This window comes from Mycteria americana, chromosome Z (assembly GCF_035582795.1).
Source record: "Mycteria americana isolate JAX WOST 10 ecotype Jacksonville Zoo and Gardens chromosome Z, USCA_MyAme_1.0, whole genome shotgun sequence".
Taxonomy (NCBI): Eukaryota; Metazoa; Chordata; class Aves; order Ciconiiformes; family Ciconiidae; genus Mycteria; species Mycteria americana.
In genome coordinates, this window is record NC_134396.1 from 17,247,126 (window position 1) to 17,273,846 (window position 26,721).

The 26,721-nt window shown below is 37.7% G+C and overlaps 1 protein-coding gene across 3 annotated transcripts in view; it reads left to right on the forward strand.

Moving 5' to 3' along the window:
• MAST4 (microtubule associated serine/threonine kinase family member 4) overlaps nt 1-26,721 on the forward strand; it is a 308,358-nt gene that overhangs the window by 241,802 nt on the left and 39,835 nt on the right. For all 3 annotated transcript variants that reach the window (XM_075488550.1, XM_075488551.1, XM_075488552.1), the window contains 8 exons: nt 131-200; nt 4,143-4,221; nt 9,103-9,260; nt 11,310-11,385; nt 12,805-13,014; nt 16,574-16,675; nt 20,886-21,018; nt 25,288-25,355. In XM_075488550.1, coding sequence (XP_075344665.1) covers nt 131-200; nt 4,143-4,221; nt 9,103-9,260; nt 11,310-11,385; nt 12,805-13,014; nt 16,574-16,675; nt 20,886-21,018; nt 25,288-25,355 — 896 coding nt within the window. The remainder of the gene's footprint in view (nt 1-130; nt 201-4,142; nt 4,222-9,102; nt 9,261-11,309; nt 11,386-12,804; nt 13,015-16,573; nt 16,676-20,885; nt 21,019-25,287; nt 25,356-26,721) is intronic.

Genomic DNA, 26,721 nt, shown 5'->3' on the forward strand with positions numbered 1-26,721 from the left:
CCTGGAAACACTTGGATTAGTATGTCTGAATGTTTTTTAGTGGGTGGGTTTTTTTGTTTTCGGTTTTTTTTTTTTTTTTTTTTTTTTTTTCACCCTAGTAATTATTTTTTTTGTGTATCTCCCCCAACAGGAAACAGTCCTCAAGATAGCCCTAGGAATTTCTCTCCCAGTGCCTCAGCCCACTTTTCTTTTGCACGAAGGTAAGAGGTTGTTTGTAGTATGCAGCATGCATTTTGCATAGAGGAAATGTTGTTGGACCCAGGTATTAAAAGATGATTGCAAATACATCTGTCAAGTTTATCACTTAGAATGACAAGTGTTATCTTGCTTATGTAAACTCTCCTAAACCTCAGTTGCAACAAAGCTGTACTGGATGATTGATACAATGCAATCATACCTTTTTGAATTAAAAAAAAAAATAAATTAATGACTTAATTGTAATGGATCCAATTTAGACACTTATCTCCTCATCCATTGAGATATGGGGAAATTTTAAGCTACATCTAGGTTTTTTCTTATTTTTTTTCTTAACAATGTAAGAAGTGCATCACTTATAAGAGCACTATTATAGAGATCCTGAGTTCAGGGCCTGATTTTACTGGCAGCAGCAATACTGTCACCATACCTTTAATACCTGACCTTGCTCTGTTTCGCTATCTTTACCTCTGAGACAGTCAGCTCTGTCATAGGACTGTTGTGAGGATTAATTAATGCTAGTAGAATTTTTTAAGATCTAAAGTGAATTTGAAGTGATCTATGAAGTAAATTATTATTAAATGAACCGTAACCAAAGTTGATAGCATGTCATGGGAGACTGCCTGTTCCTGCCAATGTGGTTCCCTATCACTTAATGCCTTGCCAGCCTACCTCAAATAATATGTTCATTAACTCTAAGCCTGGGAGGATAGGCAGAGTTTATATGTTGACCCAAGACTATATGTACAAAAAATGAAATTGGAATGCCGTGGCTTTGTCATTAAGTAGTGCCAGGCATGTAACTATTGCATTTGCAATGAAACAGCTCTTGCTGCTATAGTTTTACTTCCTCTATTTTGGGAGGTCAGTAAAGTAGCACACACAAGCTCTCAAAAGTAAGTGCAAAGAAATGGCTTAACTCTTTTTAAAAGCTGCAAAGGACAGGAGACTTTACTTGTGTGTTCCTTTTATCGGAACCTAATTCATCTGTGACAGTAGATCTTGTCAATCTTTCTGATAGCATATGGTGTCACTTTTTAAATCAAGCTTAAGCAAGTTAAGTATTTCTTTTGAATCTACTTCCTCTTCATAGTATCTTTAAAAAAAAAGAAGGCTATTTCTTCATAGATTACATTTGTCTGTGAGCATATTTTTAGAAAGATACATTAAATCCAGAAATAGCTTGTAATGGAAAAAGCAGATGTGAAACACTGAGCATTACTTAAAAATACAGCAGGCAGGAAGTAGGTTTCCTTTCCCACCCGTAATCAACAGAAAGTTTAAATCAGTATGTTTTTGCAAACCATGAAATGTGGGAGAAAAAAAATGAATTTGTTTACCAGTGTTTCATTTGGATTTTGACAATTTTTAGAGCCCTGTAATGGGCTCTAAATAAATTATTTAATTAGAGGAATGCTAACCCAAGAAGTTTCTGTGATTTCAAAATATTTCACCACTTTGGTGGGATTCAAGAAACTTGTTCAGAGCAATTTTCTGTGGAAATTGATTTTGTTCTATGTTTATAGTGAAAATGCTCAATTGATGACACTGAAGTCTAAGTCAGTGTTAATGTAAAATTTTCTTATGAATTTGGTGTGTGTGTTGTGGTTGTCTTCATATAACCTGTGGTAGGATGCATTTTGGTACTAAAATGACCTGTGGTTAATGAGAGTTCTCAGACTTCTGTCTATGCCTTTTCTGTTACGTTTTGTAAATTTAATGATGATACAAAGGAAGGGAAGGACAGTGTGTGTGATAGAGCAGGTTGAAGGAGCAGAGGTGAGGTGATATAGGTGTATGGATATTCCTTTTCCATCTACTGCCCCCCAGTCAGTGGGGATACCAGAAAGCTGGGGAAGTGTGAGGAGGGGAGGGAAAGGCAAAGGAAATGGGTTTGAAGCCTCCTGTGGGAAAGGAGGACTTACCAGCATAGCCATTACTCATCAGCTGCCAGCCACGCTGCACAGCGGCAGCAGCTAAAGGAGCTGCAGCGGGAAGGTGGCCCCCTGCCATGCTGCCAGCCAGTGCGCTGGGCTAGAGGCAGCCTTCCCCAGGCTCCTTGGCAAGGAGCAGGAGTGTCATCTTCCTCTGCCCACAGCTTGTGAGGAGATCAATGCCTGGGAATAGCCTGCGCATCTGGTAGCCACTGCTTAGGCCTCTTCTGCTGGTACATACAAGTCCGGCATCTACAGGCCCATGGGTAGGTGACAGATTCTGCTTGCCAGAGCTTCTGGGAAGTGGGTAGGAGGACCACACTGTAGGGTAGGGACGAGCGGTGTATGAGAGTCCAGGGCAAAATGCTGTAGAGGCTTGCTACGCTTTTTTCCCTTCTTCGCCTATGGATGTTTCCTATTTTCCCACCTTTGCTTCCCAGATAACTTTCTGTGATATCCCATCCCCACCCTCAATGGCTCTTCTGTGTGCAAATTGCTGTGTGGTGCAGGAATCCTGTTCAATATGAGTTATTCAGTAAGGAAATACTTTCTGTCTCACAGCTGCAGACTATATGGGTTTTACCTATATTTAAATACCTTCCAAGTTCTTGTTCTTCCAACTGTGAACATATTTAGCTTGCGCAGCTGAGCCAAAATGAAGAGAAAACTCCTTTTGGAATTGTTCATTCATTTGGAGGTAGCTCATGCGTACCTGGGGGAAGGGGAGAAGGGAGGAGAATTAATGAATTAAAAACAAAATTATGGAGGAGGAATTTTTTTCCAGAGTTTAGTCTTTGATACAGTCAGCAGTCCCTCTAGCACATATCCTCTTTATATTTTAATACTAATTATGTACTGTACTTTTCTCACACTGTATGTATTCAAAGTCCCAGAGACTTGGGTTGTAGCTTGTGGGTGGATAAATGGGAGTAGGAAATAAGGCATTAGAATGGACAGAAGTAAGAGGTTTTTTAGACGGCTAGCTTGAAGGGTAGAGAAGCTGCATCAAGAGGTTTAAGGTTCCTAATTTGGCATGACTTCAGTTCTCCTTTATGGAATTACACTTTTTATGTAAATCAGACTGGAGAGATGGTCTTTGTACTGGCTGTAAAACAGAGCTTCAATTCTGCTTTAGCCTTTCCCCCAATGTCATACTGTTTGTTAATAAAAACTTGTCCTGTTTTGTTATTTATATATTATTTTGCTTTTTTTAACATATTTGATACAATTGTACTCCAGTCATGGGCACCGAAATGACAGGTAAATGTTACCTCCTCAAAAATCCAAACACGGCTCCCATAGTTGTTTTTTGGTTTGTCACTTTGAATGTTCAAGTTCCATGTTGTCTGTGTGTAGCTCACCTCAAGTGGTGAAGAACAGAAATTGGTTTCGGTTATGATTTTTTATTATTATTCTGAGTGAGCATGATTTTTGCTGCAAAATTGTTTTTCCTGATTTACATATCTAACATCTAACAAGTTTGTTCTTACTTTACCATTCTTTGCAGTTATTTGACCTTACGACATTACCATGCTAGTTTGCTGGTATCCTGTACTGATGTCACTTAAGAAAGCACTACCCTTGTGTTTCAAGCAGACTGTGGTCGTTATTCTGTAGTTCAGAGCATTGTGGTTTGCATTTGTTCACAAGTTTTTGATTTGCTTCTCGTTAATTTTCATCTGATTGACCTGAGAGTTGTGAAGACTCCCTGTGGTCCATTGCTATGTGTATTAGTAAGACACCAATTCTGTGGAGCTGTTCATTCACTTTCTGCTTGTTTCATCTCATAGATTTTTAACTAGAAGAACACACTAAAAAAAAAAAAAAAATCTAAGTGTAAGTCATCCTTGCTGAATGCTTTTTTATTGTGGTCCCCTGTGAAAGTTTACTCTTTATTAAAAACCCTGTTTGTATCATGCTTTTGGAATGCACTTTTACACAGTAATACTTCCACAGATGTTTCTGTATTAGGATACTGCAGTGTTTATTTGTCTAACCTTGGTTTTACAACAGGACTGATGGTCGCCGCTGGTCTTTGGCTTCTCTCCCTTCTTCTGGCTATGGTACAAATACACCCAGCTCAACTGTTTCTGTAAGTATCCACTTTGCTGTGCTGATAGATTTCTATTACATGCTGTATCTTCTCAAGTGTAGTGTGCTTCTCTTAGGAGAAGGCGATGTCAGTTTTGTTACTGTTGATAGACTTTGAATTAATATGGGATACAAAACTTCTTTACTTCACTGAAATAGAAGAAGACTTTAAGCAATGTGTGCTTTGCTTAGCGATATTTTCTGGCAGTGAGTAGTCTTTTAACTGTCCCCTTTTGATCTGTGGGGCAGTGGGAGGGGAGACATACTGCCTTATTTTAACCGTATGGTAGGTAGGTATCAAGTCTTAAGATCAAGCCTTGATAACGACAAGAATGAGAAACCACTTTATGACATGATTCATGCATCCTAGGTTAGACTGCTATCTTAAGATGGGGTGAATCATGCATTTGCCTGTCTTTTCTTTGGCAATAGTGAGATGTTAGTGCATGATAATAGGTTAGATATTTAGCATTTTAGATGGCTATAATTAAAATAGAAGAATACTTTGGGATACATAATAGGGTAGATATAAGTCTAATTTGTTAATTTTTGCCTGTTAGAGCAATCCTTATGATGTGATCTTGTATCAACCCCCCTGCCATGCGTGTACCGCCTGACTCATGACGTGCACCATGGCAGTGCATGAGATCCTGCTTCAATACTTAGGAGCTAGGCAGCGGGAGAAGTACGAATCTGTACTTCTGCACATCTTGCACACCTCTGTACTGGAGAGGAAGTACTGGGTCATGTTATGACCTGGAACTAAGGTGTCTGTTGTGATAGTCGCACCTGAGACTGAGGAGATAGAGCTGTGGAGGAAGCCTGCTTTGGAAATGGCAAAGAGTTGGCATTTTGATATTACATTACATCTTCTGCAGTAAAGGGCTTGGTCCTTATAGATCCAACTATGACCCTTCAAAAATTGTTTTGTATCTTTAGGCTTGTTTTTTACTATTAGAGTTGTATCATTAACAAAAGTACTGTTTTATGAATGATACATATTACTAGACACTTGATACCTGATTTTTTAAAAAAATGTTTCTTTTACAATTTAAGTAACTTTTCTCTTCCCCTGGGTGTGTTCTGTTTCTCTTGTGAAATAGTTGAGTTCCACATGCTGTACACTGATGAAACGTGACCATTTTATGTTATGATCAACTCTTATTTTATTTTTGTTCAGAAAGGCTTCTGGAAAGTCAGGTCAATTCTTGCTGACTTCAAACCAGGTTGAGGGATTTCATGTATCTTAAGAACTGTTCCTCGGCAGCACTGATTTTTGACCTCTGCTTTCCTTCCTGTGTAGATCTTACTTTTGCCAAGCAAATGGATTCCCTAACCACTTTCCATAGTGCATGTTTGTACACCTCTTGTTGGAACTAGATCAAATATGCTGTGCTCTTCACTTAAAAGATATTGATGTAAAGGAGGTTATGTCAGATAATAACTAATTGCCATAGCAACCCCATCATTGTTACAAGAAACAGGCTTGTGCAAGAAAGGAAATGAAAAGCTGTGTCAGAGATATATCAGAACACAGTTTTAATTTTCAGTCCATACTCATATACTTTTTCTTTGACATCTTCAATTTTAAAATGGAAATTCTAGTTCATATACTTCTTCCTCACTTAAGTTTACTAACTACTGTATGCATGCTGGAGTGTGGAGCAGTTTTACATCATTTTTGTATTCCTTATGAAAAAATACAGCACCGTTGTTTGTGGACTTAGATATCTTAACTTCTGTAATAGACTGTTGTTGAGTTCTCCCTTGATATTTCCTGACTAGACCACATCGTATAAATATTAAAATAGATGTCTTTCCTGGCGTTGAACAAACAGTTTCTGACTTGTGGAAAGAAACCCGTTCTTCCAATAAATAAGTTTGAATTTTGTTGAAGAAACCAGCAGTAGAGAATTCATGCCATGTATTTCTTATGGTTAGGTGTGTGTCCCCCGCGCCAAGACTCCTCTACTGCTGATGAGCCCTGCAAAAGCACTGAGACAACCTCTGAATTTTAAATCTAGGCACTGTTTCTTTGCTTCTTAGTAGAGATGCTTTTCACTTTGTTTTCTTACCCACTGGACAATATATGTGAATCAGAAGATGAAAACTGGAAGTGTGCCCATCTAATTGGTTTCACATACCAGCTAGCACTGTGCAACCTCCTCCTCCACATTATTCCAAATTCTTACATGGCAATGAGAGACCGCTTCACACACAATAGCCTAAGTGTACATACAGAATGCTCCCTTTTCAGTGCTGTATAAATTAAGATTCACATTAGTCCAGAGATGTGTCAACTGGAGACCAGAAACAGTTTTTACACATCACAGTAGAGCACAACTTTGATCTTTACAAGCAACTGAAAGTAAAGGCAGGGGCAGAAGGGTCTGTGGTAATCATTGTTATGTTCCGGTGAGTGTAGCTCACCATTTCTTGTTAGCCTGTTTTTTCTTTTTTTAATATTGAAAGTGAAGAGATTGATGGAATTACTGATTTAATGGAAGGTTCTGGGTTTAGAAGTGGTATAAGTACCACATATACCAGTTCTCACAACAAAGTTGAAATTAAATGAAAATATCTCCTGCTAAGATTATTTGATTAAGAAGAAACTCCTGGTATGTCATATGCTGGCAAAGTTGGATCAGATCTTGCCAGTTATGAGATGCAGTGCAGACGACTGTGTGTCTTCTAGGATAGCAAGCCTATAAAAATGATAAAGTGAGAGAATACTCAGTTGCATATTTTTGCCAGTAGATTATATTGTTGGAAGCTTATTTGGATAGGGAAATAGGATAAGGAGATGAGGAAAGAGACTTTGGGGTTGCATTAGCTGGTATTGGCTGCAAATTTGCCTTTCTATGTTGGAAGAACAGTTTATGTTGCCATGATGCACTGTGGTTGTACATATTAAAAATATGTTAAATCTTATGTGATTTTTGGAGCAGCTATTCTAGAATGCCAGGAGACCTAATTTTTTAAGAGTTTTGCTGTGAGAATTTGGATTTGTACAGAGATCAGAATTCAGACCTCCAAGAAAATGCACTCTGTAATGGTCCTGATAAAACAGAGTTATTAGCAAAAGGAATATTCTCATTTTAATCCTGTTGGATCTAGACTCTGTGACACCTTATATGAGGAAGAGTGTGGTATTGGCTATTGTCCTCCTGATCTTGCCAGAATCCCCTGAAGCCAAAGAGGTAGAGATTGATTTTATAGAAATAGCCATCCGTGACGGTCTGTATTGGGAAATCTCCCTGTGCTAGAGTATCTTTTATCTTACGGAGCGTGGCTATAGGAAATACACCGCAAGGTTAACTGCAACTAGCTGCCATAGCGTGAGGTAAAAAAGAACTTACCTATGCTGTGTGCTGAATTATGCATGGTAATGGGCTAAGGCTGAATTTCATAAATGAGTTACTGTGACTCAACAAGATACGACCCATCATGTGAACTGTGGTAAATTCTTGGCGTGCATGCTTCCTAGCCTGCAGCAAAGCAAGGTAATGCAATCTTGCTGTCAGTAACTTATTCTGATGTGATGCAGCCTTCCCACGTAGACCAGTGCTGCGCAAGTTAACCTTTCCCAGCAGTGGGTTTTCTTCTTGTCTGCTTTTAAGAGATGACTTCATGAGATCTAGTGTGATAAGTAATCTTTTCTTGGGTTCCTAGGAATTAGGATATATTCAGCCTTTACCACGCAAGTTGCCAGGAAATTATGAAGACTGTCTAGTTTCTGTGCTTACCAGCCTGGATATTATCTGCTGACTGTAGCAATGTAGGGCAATGTTTGTACAGTACAAAAGTTTATTGATTTCCCTCACTAAGGGTCATGTAGCAAAGAAGCTCTTACTGTATTGGCTGCCAATAAAAGAGCAGTCAGGCAGGGGCCTTGCTGTCCTATATGAGAAGACAGATAAGAACAGTAATGTGCACATGAAGATTGAAGAAAATAATTTTCTTGAAAAAGCCAGCTGGAGACTGAAGAGCTCCAGAAAGATGTACAGGGTTTTGGATGACTTCTCCTTTGCAGGTAAAATAAAGGGAATGTCTGCATGGTACCAGGCAGCTTTGTGCAGTCATACAAGGATATTTGTGAATGAGCTATCTTGGAAACTAGTTTTGGTACCAGAAACAGTAGAGCATTTCTCTGTCTACACTCATCAGTCCAGATTAGCAAGGCTGGCTGTTAATGCATTAAACTATGTACATGTTCTTTACAATGACATCAAATCCAGGCTCAGGGAAGTAGTTTCAAAATTCGACCTCCAAACATTTAGTGTGTCTCAGGTAGCTGTGCTATACAAAAGACACTAAAATATGATGGTGCGATCATCTGCACTGCTGTATGTAGTGCTGTATGTAGTGCACTGCTGTGTGTATACATGCAATTTTGCAAGGCTAGTTATTGTGGTAGCACTTCCAATTTCATACCTGTCTGTATCTTCCAGTTTTATACTAGGTGAATGGTTTGAGTGTAATCCCTTTCACTTTTGCCAGCCATAGAACCTGTCTTGATAAATGTATTAAGTGCTTTCACATTATTTTGATTTAATTTTCAGCAGACCCCATTTTAACTGTTCTTACATATTGGTGTGTGTTATTGACATTAGATGTCATCTTTGCCTTAGAGGAAATGTGAACTTTTGAAATGCAACAGCTCTTTCTTCTGGGTCTGAAGGAGGTTTTTTTTATACTTACTGTATATTTAGCTCATTAAGTTGAGACTAATTGTTTATTTTCTTCTTTAAATTGGTAGTCAGACATGGGAAACAGTAACTGTAATTTTTAAATTAAATGGCTTTATTCATGAGCACTGAATATGGTCTTGAAAATGTTTTTTCACTCTGATAGAAGCTTGTGTTCTGCTCTTCTTTTGTAGTCATCCTGCTCATCTCAAGAGAAGCTACACCAGTTACCATACCAACCAACACCTGATGAACTACATTTTTTGTCTAAACATTTCTGTACCACTGAGAGCATTGCCACTGATAACAGGTGCAGGACCACTGCAATGCGCCCTCGGTCCCGAAGTCTCAGGTGAGTTTGTCTATCTCTAAGTAGGGGTTGGATCTGAATTCACATATCCTGGAGCATCATGGGTTTGTACGCTGGGGGCATTCGTTATTTTTGAAATTAATGAAGTATAATACAAGAAGTATGCATCTGAGGCTGAATTACAAATAGCCCTTTTAAATTCTTGCTCCTGGTTTTGATCATGGCTTCCTTCAGTGGTTAACGTTGTAAGCTAGGCCTTAATGAAGGCAACTAACCTGTACGAACTGTCTTGATGAGCTAGTCGTCATTGATCTGACTGTAGCACTGGTTCTCTTCCAGAGTTCAAACTGTTCACAAAAGAAAGTCTTTATTTGCAAAGCTAATTCAAAATGTACTTATATCCTATCTGAACTATCTTTATCACATTTCTTTCCAGGACTATATGGAAAGAAACATGATAAAGAACAAAGGGGCAGGCGGGGGGGGTATGCATTCATTTATTTTCTTTAACTAAGATGAACTTCATATTCTTGTTTCTGAAAGACTAGGCCTCTGCCTTTCATTTGCAGTGGCCGTTTGTGTGAGGTGTGTTTTATCCAAGTTCAGTTCTAAACTGTCAGAATAATTTAGGTTTGGAAAATGCAGATGAATTTTATGGGTAAGTTTTCAAGAACTGGAAGGAAAAAAAAGGAAGTATTATATTTCTAATTGTCATATTGATCCTTTCAAAAGTTTAAAAATAGTTTCATGTGTATACGCATCTTAAGGATTGAGTTTTTTAGTGCAATATATTTTAACTCTGGTTTTTGATTATTTTATTTTAAACTCTGTGTAGACTATTGTAACAAATGTAGTTGCTACCTACATGAAACTGCATGACAATTACTAAGAAAAAAATCCCATTTCTTCATTAGAAGATTACACATTGAAACTATATTGTATTTATTGCCACACCTTTAATTTTTTTCAATTTCTGTTATGCTTTTAACACATAAAAAAATTAGAATCTTCCTTTTGAACTCGCAGAATGTGTACAAATGCTCCAGGGGGAAAATCCAAGAGCCAAGCATTTTCAGAAAGGGGATTATGCTGTAAAAGTGTTGTGATTAAATTATGTACCTACCCTGTCGTCAGTGGATTTGCCTGTGGATGTCCCTAGCAGATTGTCCATATCAGATAAAGGGCCCACTGTTGTGGTACCTTGGGACAAATTTTAGTGTTCATTTTTGCCCTTTTAGAAAGCCAAAAGCCAGTTCTTCTGCTCATGCAAGAAACCCCTATGTACATGTTACGATAAAGTCACTCCTAGAGGATAGCATCCCGTTTGTGGGGTCTTTTTCCTACTCTGCATCTTTTAGACCAGGCTGAATGGGCCAGTGTCACCAACCCAGGAAAATCAGATGGAGATTTTTCAAATGAGTTTATAACGGACAATGAGGCTCATGATAGCAAAAAGCAGTTTTGTAGTTAGGCTGAGGACATGGGTACCTTTTATGGATTATTTTCCTGCCAGCCCCGTGCTTTTCTTACAGGCACAGGGCCTCAACATTGATGGAACTCATGCCATATATATGCATTATTTGTAGGAAGCTGCTGCCTTTATCTGCTGGTCACATAGAAAATTGATTGGTTTGATTTTTTTTTTAATGATCTGTTTAAAAAAAAGATTAAAAGAAGACTCATTCTTCTCAACTTTTTCACTTGCAGCTAACAGAGTTCTTGGTCAGGTCTTGCTATTTTCATTGTACTTAACCTTCAAAGGGGCAGGTATAGCCATAATTAACAGTTAAATACATCTCTGTTGCCCTTCTGAGAAAAAAGTGATGTTCACAAGTGTTGCAAAACTGCCTATATCCTGGAGTTACAAACTAAGAAAATAACGTAGTTAGCAGTTAGATGTCAAGCACATGAAATAATCTTTAGATCCTGGTCAGAAATAGCAGAAAGGAACCAAGTGTATTGCTGATGAGAGAATGTACCTTTCCAGTGAAGCCTATGTTGACTTTTTGTTGCGAATAAACTATGTAATATAGTAACTAATTGTACTTCATGCTGAGACAAGTTTAAAGGGATAATTTGCTTTGCTTGCAGCCCTGGACGTTCTCCTGCCTGCTGTGACAATGAAATAATTATGATGAACCATGTCTACAAAGAAAGGTTCCCAAAGGTAATGAATTATATTTAAGATACCCAGTATCTAAATTGATAGGCTACATAGGTTCTAAGTAAGTGGTGTTTTTGTTATTGGAACTAATGATCCAACCCTGTAATGGCTTTCATAAAGCATCACCAAGCTCTTATTACAAAGATAAAATCACAGTAAAGAAAATCCCTGCTGAGAACTGGACATTCATTTGGCAGAGCTGCTGAACTGGTTTTGAAATGAATCATTCTGGTAATATATTCTGCTGATTGGAAATGGATGCTACATTTGATGTCAATAGGTGGTGTGTACTTGGGGCAAATGTATACTGAATTAGTAAACCAAAAATAGTTTCTGTTGCTAAGTCTTGTGCAGGATCTGCTGATATACCTGTAAATTCCTTCCTTTAGTGGCATTTATTCCTTTTCCCAAACACTCATTACATACTCATTTTAATTGTGAAGATCAGGACACAGTTATGGGGGTTTGACTATGAGATACCAAATGAGGACACGTTGCTGTTGTGTCCAGAGGTCTGAGACACAAATGAGTTCCTAGGTGCAGGTGTGTAGCTTGGAGCACTACGCTCTCGGTTGCTCCTAGGATTTTGATGATCCCTGGAAAATAAAATAAGGTAAAGCTGATAGTGTTCCAAAAAGTGCCTAAAAAATAGAAGAAATTTCTTTATATTTCTTCATAGAAATATGAAGAGAGATTTGTCAGGATTTGCAGAGCGATTGAGCAGCAATCTGAAGTGTGGAATGACCCACTCATTTCAGTGTTTGAGATATGAACTAAGAGGTGTGGGATTACTTTTAATTTTAATAATAAAAATATCTTTAAGGTTGTTTTAAGCATCTGCAGTTTTGTGAGAACCAGACAGTTACTTCTGTAAAACAGATGCATCTGGCAACCTGCAGACACATCCGGCAGGACCTGTGAGCCTGTGGTGCTTTTAATCAGTCAATGTTCATTCAAACTCTGCCTAGTGAAATATTTTCATGGTATAACCTGTATGAAAGGAAGGAAGATATTCTGCTCTGTAGTATCTGCAGTTTTAGCAGAACAAAGTAGACCCCCATGAGTTTTCTTTTTTTTATTATTTTGACTTGGACTTAAAGTTTTACAGTCATGGGTGTTCCTTTAGTTGTGTTTAGTGATCATCACAAGATCAGCGCACAGTTAATCACCAGTGGCAGACAAAGGGGAGGATCTGTGTAGTAGAACAGTAAGGCTGTTGTTTTTCTGGACTGGTAACGTGGGGAAACGTCACCTGTCACTTTGCCTTTCTGTTTGCTTGCTTTTTTGCTTCAGTCATTTCATGCATTCCAGCTAGGTAACTTCTTAGGCAGTACAGAAGTGTTGCAGAATCAGAAATAAGCTTTGAGGCTGTTAGTTTCATGTAAAGCTGATTTAATGTATTGTGTGTCTATTTGTCTATAGGCCACAGCTCAGATGGAAGAGAGGCTTCGGGACATTATAACAAATCATTCTCCAGAGAACGTCCTTCCCCTGGCAGATGGAGTACTCAGTTTTACCCACCATCAGATCACAGAACTGGCTCGAGATTGTTTGGATAAATCCCACCAGGGCCTTATCACGTCACGATACTTCCTTGAATTACAGCAGAAATTAGACAAATTGCTACAGGAGGTATGAGTCATGAGACTACTGTTATGTTTGCTTGAAAAATTGTTTAAATCTGTTTGCCGAAGAGTTGTTGTCTTGAAATAATCCTGACTGTTCACTCAGATAATTGTCAAAGTGGTATTCATAGCAGTTTTAGTCTCCATAATGATCACTAAAATGACTATAAGGCATCCTAGTGTACTAGTCTGGAATAGATGGGTTGTAAAGATTTCAGAAACAACAGCATTTTGTCATGCAGTGCAAGTTATAAATTGCTTACAGAAGTGTGTGCATAAGCCCTAAATGAGGAGGCTTGCTATTCCATTTACTGTGGATAAATGAGGAAACATACACACTTTCCACTTTATCAGCCCTACTAATTGCCTGCTGTTTTGAGAAAGCAGACGGCAACCCTTAGCTTTCCATTAGCTAGAGGTTATTTAATTATTTAAATATTTATAATATTTTTTTAAATAATTAAACTGTTTATTAACAGAAATAACGTAATTTCTAAAAGCATTGAAACTTCCATAGAATTATCAGCTAAATGAATTAAGAATAACTTAGAACTTGACAAAATAAATGCACTATGACATAAGTCACTGCAGTTTATGAATATATCATTTTTACAACAATGAGTACAGCATGCAGTGTACCCATTTGTTTGTGTGGGATTTGATAGCACATTATGAGCCAAAGTTAATGTGGTAGACCAGCAGATTTGATACTGACTTGAAATTTTCCAGCTGAGATGTTAAGATACCATGCCTATCTTAGTTTATGTCTTTTCTTCTGCTTTCTTTTGAATGCAGGAGCAGTTGCTAAAGGTTTTGGTTGAATTTTTTTTTTCCTATGCTGCTTTTTTTGTTAACTTCTATTCAGTAAATAGGTTTTCTGCAACTACTGTGTTTTGAACTTTTTCTCTTCATAAAGCAATGCAAAACTTAAGACATCAATTATTTATTTGTGGATTATTGAAACCCTATTTTTTAAACAGAGAAAATACATAGAGCTTGCTTACTAATCAAAAGGAAGTTTGAACTAGTGACCTTCTTGTGAAATACTCACATTTTTATGATGCCAAAGTGCAGGCAGGGTTGGCCAGTTAACTGGAGATATCTGACTATAAATTATGTTATGCTAGTGATAATGTCAGAATATAAGGAAACATGTCTAAGCTAAGATTCACTGAACCACTGTTAACACTGTTAATCACTGTTAACAATATATCCCTTTAAAATGGCTACACAGTAAGTAGAGTTTAGAGTACACGTTTACTCATTCACTTAACGTCCCCCCCCCAGACAAACCACTAAAAAAAACCACTTTAGCAAGTTATTCTCCAATCTGCATATAAAGCAGTGCGTTCTTAAAAAAAACACCAAAACACTCATTTTGTCACTTTCTATGATACCAGTTCTTTATTATGTAAAAATTTCCTGTTCTGCAAAAATGTAATACCTTAAAACATTCAAACTTTTAGTCAACTGCATAATACCTGCTAATAGCATAATATGACAGTAAGAAAACTTTCTCTTTGCACAACTTGGGCACTCAGTTGTGCTTTGAATTCATGTGATTAACTTGTTGTCAATTCCCAGCTGCAATGTTCAGTAGTGTGGTGGTTTACCCCAGTCGGCAACTAAGCACCACACAGCCGCTCGCTCACCCTCCCCACCCCTGGTGGGATGGGGAGAGAATTGGGGGTGGAGGTGGGGGAGTAAAACCCATAGGTTGAGATAAAGACAGTTTAATAGGACAGCAGAGGGAGAGAAAATAATAATGATAAAAGAATGTACAAAAGAAGTGATGCACAAAGCTCACCACCCGCTGACTGATGCCCGGCCAGTCCCTGAGCAGTGATCTCTGCCCCCCCGGCCAACTCCCCCACTTTATGTGCTAAGCATGACAACATATGGTATGGAATATTTCTTTGGCCAGTCGGGGTCAGCTGTCCTGGCTGTGCCCCCTCCCAGCTCCTTGTGTGCCTGGCAGAGGATGGGAGGCTGGAAACTCCTTGACTAGTGTAAACATTAGTGAGCAATAACTAAAACATCAGTGTGTTATCAACATTATTCTCATACTAAAATCCAAAACACAGCACTATATTAGCTATTAGAAAGAAAATTAACTCTATCCCAGCTGAAACTATGACAAGTAGAAAGCTGCATCTCCTACTGCTACTTGGCATGTTGCAATTACTTTGCATAACCAGGGGAAGACTCCCTTGAGGTTTGAGCAGCTTGGTTCAACCAGCGTTTTTATAATTCTAAGGTCAAGTGGACCTGAATGCTTTCCTGCTTCATGTAGTGAGCTTTTTGTTCAGATATGCGCCTGAGTGTTCACAAAACTGTACAAAGGTGCTTTAAATTTTGCTGGTGATTAAAATAGGAGGTGTTTTGTTTACAAAAGGTTTTTCTTTTTTCCTTCTTTAGACTTCACGGATTAGTTCTTCTCAGATATTTGGTGGTTTTTAAAATTGTAGTGCTTATACTGAGAGCAATATGTAGCTTCATATTTTCATAAGGTTTTTTAACTTCAAAAAATGTAAGATATATATTATATGAAAAGTACTTATTTGGCCATATTAATCACTTTTTAAATGTTAGTTTCTTAATTCTCTTTGTGGTTTTGAATAAGCAAGAGATGATAAAAAACTTAAGACTACAGTTTCTACTATTTAGAACAAAAACACCGCTTTGATATTTGAGTGAAGGGCTATTAGTATATTTTAATCAGGAGGAGAATGTTATCGTTTCTTTGCATTTGTTAGCATCATTAAATTATATAATTTGTTCTTAGAGGGGAACATTTGAAAGAAATTCGAAATGCAGTTCAGACCATTGTGCAAATGTTATCAAACCCTCCAAAAGTATTTTTTCTGTATGTATTCTTTTATAGCATTTTCCACCCTTTGTAATCTTTGTAGAACTCAATTTTTCTTTGTCTTCCTTTCTACATGTGCCTTTATATGCAGCCTCTCTGCAAGTATAGTTTATATATATATATATGTGTTTAGATATATATATATATGTGTTTAGATATATATATATATGTGTTTAGATATATATATATATGTGTTTAGATATATATATAAAATTGTCATTTTAGTATGACATGTGACCATAGGAAATAAGTATCAATTTGGCATGGACGTTGCTTATGTTTATTAGTATTACATAGGTCAGTTTTCATTTAATCCTAAAAGTCTTAACAAATTGAGACACAACTGTACAAGTAGAGAGATGTATGTTGTATTGAAATGTAGTCCCTTTTGCAAAACAGAAGCTAATAATATTGTGTAAGTTTAAAAAAAAAAATAGAAGTAGGTATTTATGTCCATTGTAGGCACTTTTATTTTGTTGTTACAGTGTTAGAATTGTACAGATGGGATTACTTTGAAATTACAGCATTACAACGTTGCTCAAATCCTTGTTACTTCTGCTGGCATCTTGAAATTGACGCGCTGTTTGTCTCAAGTACATGCTTCAAACCCTCAAAGGTGTCCAAATATTAGGTATACTTTCCCGAGTAGTGCATCAAATGCGGTTTGTTTTATTATCACTTTATTTTTATCTTTTAGGCTCAAGAGCGATCAGAGAGTGGAGAAATGGCATTTATTAAGCAGCTTGTCCGAAAAATCCTGATAGTTATTGCTCGTCCTGCTCGCTTACTGGAATGCCTGGTAAGGTCATGCTTACTATTAAGTAGGTTTTTCACTTGCTAGTGTAGGAAGGTTTCTGGCTTAGTGTTCAAGGCCCTTTACAGTTGTTTTTTGAAACATGCCAAACAATGGGGTAGGGTTTCATTGTTGGTGGGATCCTTTCTGCTTTTATTTCAGGAACATGGGACTGGCAGGGACCTCCTGCAGTTGTGTTTGGTTCCCTGCTACTGCAAATACTATATTATAGAATCCCTTTCATCAGCTGAGGAAGCGCCACCAAAACCAGCTGGGTTTTTCTGTTGTTTTGTTAGACTTTGCTATTCCTTGAGAAGACTGTTCTGGAATCATAATTGCCTGGTGGTTTTCCTGTTGTTGTTGTTGTTCTTGCAAGTTTCATAATTTTGTTTCACTCAACAGCTGCCAGAGCTATAAGCAGCTTGCAGTCAGCTCTGCAGTACCTGCTCTGGGGGTAACAGCAGCAGAGAGATTAGGATATCTGGATATACAGATAGTCGGAATTATACTGGGGACCAGAAGGAGCAGAAGAGTTAATTTGTTTATGCATGAGCATAGCACTGACATTGCCAGACAGGGATAGCTTGTGCAAGGCCATATGGGTGTGTTTCTGCTTTGCCTGCCCATGCTGTGGGAGCTGGGATGGCTCAGGTGTGGGAAGTTGCTCCTACACACACAGCCAATGTGCTTCAGTTGTTCAATGGAACTAATAAACCCTTGCAGAACACAGTGTACTCAGGAGATCGGTATAGACACCCAAATACCATGTAAGAGCCAGCCTGAGCCCAACAGGCCTGGCAGGCAGCCTGAGCTGACTTTGTTGAGCCACTATGCTTGCCAATACCAGGATCACAGTGTTGATGCTGCATACAGCTATTTGAGGCTGGCACGACTTACGTGGGAGCCACTAACCTGCTGCTAGACTCAAGCTATGCCTGAAAGTGTCATAACTGCATTTGCATGCCACTGAATCTGAGCTAGTAAGTCTTTCCAACCTGATTTTGGTTCTGTGCTATGTCTCTTCATCTGTGGCACAGTTAATCCACAACCTGGCTTGTTCAGCCACAGGCATTTTGAGAGCTGCCTCTGTTTTGTTTTGGAAACACCATGTCTCAGTGTTCCCAGTTGCAGTTTGTTCATGATTTGCAGTTCAGAAGGAATCTAAAATAAGGTATGTGTTCTGAATCAGCATGAAAGAGATGTTTAAGAAAAAAAAAAAAGGCAAGCTTTAGAGAAGAGAATGCCTCAGCATGTCCTGCCTCTGCCATTGAATCCAAACTTGTGTTATTCCTTTGCCCCGAACCCTGAAATGCTCATTTCATATCTCCTGTGATCTTCCCTGCTCCATTGCCAGGGTTCACATAATCTTTGTCCACCTCTTCACCCAATTTCTCATACAATGTCTTGTTTTCCCTCTGGTCTGTGTCCTTCTCTATCATCACACATCAAAAAATGCCCCTAAATACATCCTGTGGGCTGACAGACTGAGGCTTCTTTATGATACTTTGTCCTTCCCTTCCATGCTTGCTGGCTCTCTCCCACTTACCTGTGCTCCCAGCATCATCATTGTCTTTCAGCTTTTTAGTTCAGGTTCTCTCTTGGTGACCTATTTACCCATTAGCTCATTCTCCCTAAATGCTAGGTTTTATAGCTAGCTAGTCCAAATCTCCATTCACTTAGTTCCCAGTTTCTGCCCCTGGGATTTTTATCCTAGGCTACTTGGTCTGCCTTATCACGCTTCGAGCAGAGCTGGTGTGCATCCTGTATCACTCCTTTTGCTGGGCCTGCTGATGCGAGTGGAAGGACAGAGTTGCAAGGCCAGGAGATGACTGTGTCTCTTAGTTGAGAGTTTCAGAGCAGCAATTGCAGAGAACGCCAGCACAGCTTCCTTAGAGTGTTCTTACTTCAGATGGGGTCTTCAGGAGATTTAAAATCAAATGTTAACAGCTCTGCACAGTATGTTTCTACAGAAGCAGGTAGCTTGAACAAATTTAGGCATACTGTCACAAAACAATACATTTCTCATGCAAGAAGGTGTTAAGCCTACTCTGTAAACGTCACTGGAATCATGTAATCTTACAGAAACAATATTGTTGTTTTTCCGTAGCATCCCTCTGGAAACTTTTGAATAATATTGGCTGGTATTTTAGAATGTCTGTCTGAAATAGATACTAGGTATGGAAAACTTCAGCCTCTGCAAGAAAGTTCATAGCATTGTGGGAAATAGATCCAGCACTTTTGTCATGAGAAGTTTCAGATACCATGCAGTAATGCTGTCAGATTTCTCATGGTGATCTTGGCTCAGGTGTTCATGGTATGCAAATTCCTGTTTTTATTCACTTGATAATCATATGAATAAAGCTTTTGCAGTTTCGTATGTGCCAAGAGCTACTGCCAAATATTCAAAGAATTTTCTCCGTTTGTACATGGAAGATGAAACTGAGTTGGAAGTAAAGATCAGAAAATAAATTTGTTGCTTCTAATGATTTTCATGTGTGTATGTGTATATGTGTGTGTATATTTAGATAGATATATACATATACACACACACATAGTCATATGATTAAAAGTATCTGTTTTGAAATTACCTTGACTTACTAGCAAGTGGAGGAGAAGCTGTGTATCTGCCACTGCAGCAGGTAAGGAGATGATGATGATTTCATGGTGAAGGTAGATAGGAAGTCTTGGCACATGTCATCATGTTGTTGTGTTCTTCAGTGTCAAGGAGTAATTTATAAGAAATACAACTGGGGACAGCATGTCAGATGAGGAGAGTAAGGCTAAAACAGCACATAGTGCTTAGTTACTCTATTCAGATTTTTAGGCAGTTATGCAGCACCCTGAGACTTTGAGCTAAATAAGAGAGTTTGGGCAGTTCATGGGTTTGTGGTAAATCCTTTGGAGTAGGCTGGAGATGATGAAAATTGTTTAATGACAAATGAAAAACTAAGATTGTTTCCACAAGACTGAAAATTCCAAAGACATTTCATTTCAGACACACTGCAACTCCTCCACAGCAGTTTGGGTGCTTCCGAAATGAAACGTGATAACCTAATTTCTCAAGCTATCTTCCAGGTTGGGATGTTGAGTTCCCAAGTCCTGGGTAGCCTGAGGAGCTAGAACAGGAGCCTTGTGACCCAGCACTCAGACTAAAGCCCCATGGAGTTATGGCAGGCCATGAAACAACTGGCAGGGAAGCTAACTAGCTCAGCAGTCTGCCTGGCTTCTGCAGATATTTTTGACAGAACTGACTTACTCCAGCAAAAAGTCTGGTTTGTTACCTCAGTGTTTCATGACTCTGACCGGCTCTCACTCTATTAACCATTGCACCTGTTGTGATCTATGGTTGGCATGAACATCTTGAAGAATGTAATGGCTATGTAAGTGATGTTTTGGTATTAATTCATACCGGTAGATAGAGATGGTCTATTTAAAAAAAAAAACCAAACCTTTTAATAAACTTCCTTGTTCCTTTCAATGCTTTCCTATTTTTATAATCTACGAAGGTAGTAAAATAAATGTATTTCCAAGGGATGTGGGGGATAGGCAGGGTTTTGAGTTTCTATATTTTTGTTCCTCTTCGAGGCTTGCCTTTTAGGCATGGTATAAATGGTAGTTGTAATATAGTTGGTTCCCAAAGGAGGTTGTTTCATTTCTAGATTTGGAACAATTTGATCAATGAAGTTCAAATGTTGTTTTCAGCAACTTATGATTTTGGCTTCATTCTAAAGTTAGTGGTTTATTATATTGTATTTTCCATAAAATGTAGTGCATATATATTGATTGAAAATACTTCAAAATTTTGTTTAGAATTAAAAGGGGAGAGCAATATATTTACATAGTTTCTTTATTTCAGCAGTGGATTTTTATATGTAAGCAGCTGCAGGGAGATAGTCTTCTCCATGTGAAATCTTATTGCTGCTGGTTATAGGTCATTTCACTCTGAATATTATGGGAAGTTTTGAGGGCAAAGAACTTACTATGCTTATAAAGTAGTGCTCTGCAATAATGGTGTGAAATTTCATTGCTTACAGCATGTTACATTGTATAAGAATCATAATAGAGTAATAGACTACTAGTAATAGAATAAAGAGGTATTGTTTTTAATAAGGGAAATGTCAAATATTTGCAATAGAAGCAGCAAAGGAAGTTTTTATGTTAGGCTTTAAGACTTCAGTTTCTACAGAGAGAATGATGGTGATTATTTTTCTTCTAGGAATTTGATCCTGAAGAGTTTTACTATCTTTTGGAAGCAGCTGAAGGCCATGCTAAAGAGGGGCAGGGCATTAAAACAGACATCCCTCGATACATTATTAGCCAGCTGGGCTTAAATAAAGATCCTCTGGAAGGTAAGTGCATCTCCTGGTCCAGCTATAGGCTCCTAGATTCTTCCTTCTCAATTTGTTTAATCGTTTTGATAATCTCTGCATACCTGAAAAGGGTCAAAGTAAAGATGGTAGCAGAACAATTCACTAACCCTCACAATTCTCTCACAAGCTCAAAGGCATTAAAAAGGCCATCTGAGATTTTTGTGTTGTGAATATCATTCACAAATACACTGTGTGTCAGTGATACTTGTCATCTTCTTCCAGCCTGGCATTGCAACTTTCTTATTTCAGCTCTAGCTGAAATTTACTAGTATAATTTGATGGCAACTGTTGTGCAACCATAGGTATTAATGAAACTGGGCTGAGCTGTTATTTGCACTTCAGTGCCCCCAGGGTCCCACATCTTGGAGTCCCTGAGAAGAATATCTCCAGTTCCTATTAAAACTGCAGAGATTTATTTTTCTGGGTAATTTATGTGTCCATGTTGAGGACTTTTGTAGGAACAACTTGGGTTCCAGTGGAGGTATTGTCAGTGAGAATTTTTATTTGCCTGATGCTTCTTTTAAGGACAGTGTTGGGAAAAGTAAAATTACTTCTGTCTCCTAACCAGACCATCTTCTCTTCCATCCTGAGACCAGGTTCTATCACTGATGACAAATGGAAATTGGTTCATTGTGTTCAGTGCTAGTCCTGCAGTTTGGAAGAAATTGGCAGAAATGCCATAATGGAAAATGAGTCTTGCTAGTGCCATTTAACTTGTCTTCTGTGTTATGACCAAGGACAAGGGGGATCTCTAGGAGAGGACTTGATAACAAAATAATAGAAAAAGCCTATGATAAACTTTTTTTTTTAACCAGTTCTCATGATGCAAGATCACATTTCCTTGAATCAAAGGAGTAGTATATTGTGTGTTAAACAAAACTTTTCTTTGTTCAACTTCAGCAGCTTGTGAAGTTCAGCACTGCCAGATTTGTCAGGAATTTGGTTAGATCTAATTCAATTAGACTGGATATTGTTATAGATGATGATCATGTTATGTTAACAGATTTAAAGAAAGTCAAGCCTATTATTATTCTGCTTCCTATCTTCACAGAAGAGCTTCCTCATTCAAATTTAGTATTATTTCTATCTGAGATATAGATTAAAGCAGCTTTGATGCTTCTTGCTTGGATTTGGAGTGCAGCAAGGATGCCAGATAAATTGGGAAAATATACATGAATATTGTTTTCCATGTGGTACTGGAAAAAATCAAGAAGTAGCTTAATTCTCTGCAAGATAGAGGTGTCTGCTGGATTTGGAGATCTGTTGGTCTGGCCTTGACTGACAATTCATAAATTCTGCACTGGTCAAGTATGCAAGGTTTAATTTGGAGTATGGGGTTGAGGATTTAGTATTATTGACTCTGGTTGCCACTTGAACCTTATTTTACTGTTTGACTCTTTCTGGCCACTTGGATAAAAGTGTTCCTCAGTATGAGTCAACAATCTGACACTACCTAAGTTTAATAATGTCTTGAATTTTTTTAAACAGTTTATTGTGAGAGAGGTCTAGAGACAAATGCTATATACAAATAAGGGATACTATTTTCTCAGACTAAATATTTATTTCATGTGAGTGTACTTCATCTAGGACACATCTTACAATTATATTTCCTAAATTGAATATTAATGAATAATATAAACTTTGAAGCATAACAGGATAATTGAAATGTGGGTTTTTTTCTGAGAGAAAAAATGGTCTATGTGGCTTGTCAGTAAATACTGAGGGGTGTATGATGTATGGATTACTGATCTTTGGTTCAATTGGAAATTTGGGCGATTGAATTATTTTGTGTATCATTTTAAAGGTTAATGTGTATGTAAATTTGTGATCAATTAATTCAGGCCATCCGATTCGTATTAATAGTTTCCTGCCTCCCTACAAAAAGTGATATTTATAAGCAGTATAAATCACTGTGCAATTACTTCTTAAATGATCTGGGTTTGGTTTTAAATTGGTGCCTCAATATACAAGGACATTTCCTAAGCAAAAATAAAAGAATGACACTATGGGTTTATGCCCTGGAATTAATCATTTACAAAGAGAATTATTTGGAAACACTGTATTCATTGCTATAAAAAAATACTATGTGAAGATCATCCTACTAAGAGAGCTTTAAATTCCTTGTATGCAAAAATAGAAAATATTTAGAAATATTTAAATAGTAGAACAACCAAATCTTTCAAAACAAACAAACCCCACCTCAGTAACACCACTTACCCTGAAACACAGAATTCTATTTTCAACTAAGCTGTTAAATTATGTCTGCAATGTTCAAAATGTTCATGCAAAGGACTTTAGTTCCTCTGCAGAGAAAGCAACCTACTTCTTTAGACCTTCTCTACTTACCTCCTTTGTTTGCTGCCATAGCTGTAGTGTCCTTTCTTTGAGTGAAATGATGCATGCGTTACTTGGAGATAACGCTAGATAAATTTATACTGTACTGAAACCAATACCACAACAGATTCATCACTTAGCAGAGACTGGTGGCTGCATTTCTGAAGAGTTCCCCAGGGAGGAATTTTTCCCCATGGTTTTTAAATTACCATCTTTACCTTTTTGAATCATGAGTCTTCAGAAATGGTTTAAATCAATGAAAGAAAAAGGGCAGATGTTTAATGGTATTTAGATGAGTTTTAAAAATCTCTTCAGGCATTGCAAAATGGTTCCATAGCTCCCTGTTTCGAAAGCTGACTCTTGGTTCCATTCCATTACTACCTACTGCTTGAAAAGAATACGTATTTCTCAGATAATGGTTATTTTATAAAAGTTCTGTTTAAAAATGGCTCATTTTAATTTGCTATTTATGAAAATAATTTCGATTGAGAAGGCTGTCAAAGTATATTATTCTAACTTGCTTGTTTCTCACCTGTGGAATAAAGGTTTCATCAACACTTCTGTTATAAAAACCCTGCGTTCACAAAACAGTGACTTTTGCCAGGGAAATCCACTCCAGTTTCAAGTTTGTCCTATATGGTTTTAGCTTAGGATCTGGTTTTGTTTTTCTTTTCTTTAAGATTTCTTTGTTCTCAGTGGAGATATTTTTCACTGTTTATTGACTTAATATTCAGAATTTTTGGAATGTTTTTAGCTTCTCTAACACTTTAAAAATCTGGTTTTTGAAGTGACATTTTCGTTACTGCTGATTCTTAAACTTTACAAATGTTGTGTTTTGCATAGTGATTACAAATGAGAGTTACTCCTTAAATCTTTAGCTGTTCCAACAGAAATTTATCTGTGTGGTTAATTTGCTCTTAATGATTACAGTAAGTGTTGTGCAGAATTTAACTTGTAATAGTCACTTATTATTATATAGAAAAATCCAGTTTAGATATTCTGTGTGAATATTCAATTATTTTTTCATATTCATAAATTCAGTTAACAGTCCTGAGATGATAATGCAGCTCACAAATTTCAGGTAGTCTTATCTCTGATTCCCAGCACATAATTATGATAAAATGTGTATCTTTGGGTACGTGGAGTATATAATTAACTATGTATACGAGTAAAGTAATACTAAGCATCCCAGGGTCTTTTAGCTACCAGCTGTCCTGTTTAGCTTTTGTAATGCAGATGAATTCTTAGTTACTGGGCCCCTGAAGAACAAGATAGGCTTAGGACCTCTGCAGCATAGGTTGACTCTGGCAGGGACAACCAGGTCAAGTTGTAGACTCCCAAAATCTTAGTTTCCCAGAGAAGTCGCCTGTATTAGTGACTCCATAAATTACAGGCTTCCAAGAAAATGGCTTTTAGCTTATTCTGTTAGGCACATCAGCATTTCTGTGTAGAAGATGCAAACCATTTGGAGTCCATCTCTGTCTGAACTAGAAGCTTTTTGCTCTAACTGTGAAGGAGCCCAGCAAGGATGGGGCCTACTATTGACCCCTCAGGGGCTGAGATCCGGGAGTTTTAACAGATTAGTGCTATCTTTCCCTTAATGCTCAGATCCCACACGGACCTCAGAATTCCTACGTTTCAGCAGTGATAGCAGTATCACTCTTCATTGCTTCATGGCTGTTTGAATTCTTCAGTGGCAGATTACATAGGCATTGAATAGCAGGTCTTCATTTTCCAGGTGGAATTTTTTTGTACATGCTTGGACATGCTCTAAAAGTTATTTAACAAGTCCTACAGATAGGACAGCATGTTTATTAAGTATTCCAGAAAAGTGTCACTTCTCAGGTTTTCTGTGCTTCATTTAGTTTTGCATTTGCTATAGTTTAAAATGAAGTTTCTAATCTTTGTTTCCAGAAATAGCTCAGCTAGCTAACTGTGACAGTGGGACAGCAGAAACTCTGGAAGTGGATGAATCAATAAATGTAAGTTTTCTTGTTATGTTGCTGTTTTTGCTGAATCTGAGCAAGGAAAAATAAATGTGTTGTGTTTCCCCCGGCCATGCCCTGTTCTGTTTTCTCCTGGTATGTGTAAACAAATTGAATAGGACAGTGGTTAATCCTCAGACTAACACCATGGTGCTCAGCAGAGAAGGCTCGCAAAAAATACTAGAACAAAACTTTCTACCTGTTTTCCTAGATGTTGCTGTATCTTTAGCTTCCACAAAGTCAGTGTTCACCATAGGGCAATTGTTTTACCACAAAATCCACCACTGCTTCCTTCATTTCTGTTTAATTAATGTATTTATTTTTCTTCTAGAAGAGCTTTTAAACTGTTTCATAAAAAATAAAGTATTTTAAACAGATTTTAAAACAGTCCATTTACACAGGCAGCTAATGATCAAATTGTGAGACTCTGAACAGATCTAGTGACGAGACAAGGAAGAAATGAGCAAGTTAGCAAATAGCCTGGATTCAGAAAGTTAGTTCGCAATCTGGAAGATTGTGCATTGTTCTTCTGAATCTGTGTTCGAAGATGTTTGCCTATGATAATGAGTATCTTACAGTAATATTTTGTCAGATGCTCGTTCAGGTTGGCAAGAGAAAAACAAGTTGGAGGAGTTGGTTGGACTGAATATTGTGGGCTTAAATGCTCTCGGTTTAAATTCTTATTTTTAAAAGTTGGTTCTTACACCTTGGATTTCAATCAACAGAGTTGATGGAGTTGTAGCAATTTAGTATCGATTTTCAGTGCAAGTGGGTAGAAAAAGGCAGTGCAATTTTGGGGGACGCATAGGTAATTCAGTAGTACTTTACAGGTTTTTACAAATGTTAGTAGAGTTTAAAATACAGGCATGGGGTATCTGTTAAACTACTTCTGATATGCTACAGAAAAGACATCATCCTCTGGTAGATGTCGTGTTATCTAGAGATAATTTCTGACTTACTGGCAAAATGCCACCTATAAAGGCTTCCACAGCTTTGACATGAAGGGTGTTTCTTTTTCTGCTGCTTTTGTTCATCTGCATTTAAAATACTATATTAGACCTGAACAGTATTGAGGGGAAGGATACTGACAAATTGGAGAAAAGACAGAAGGAATAACTAGAAGACTTAAAGGAAGTGCAGAAGTGCTTAGGGGATTCTGAGGTGCAAAGTGGCTTAGCAATAGCTAAGAAATTGCAATTGTAAAGTTATTTGTGTTGTGCAAATGTTGAAGAAATACAGGAAGGATAATGCAGTGTGATAAAGGAACATAAGTAGGGGAGGTGATCAAATGAAATCAGCAAAGAAAAATATAGGGTGAGTATTTGGAAACATTTTCACAAAGTGTAGCCATGGAATAAACACA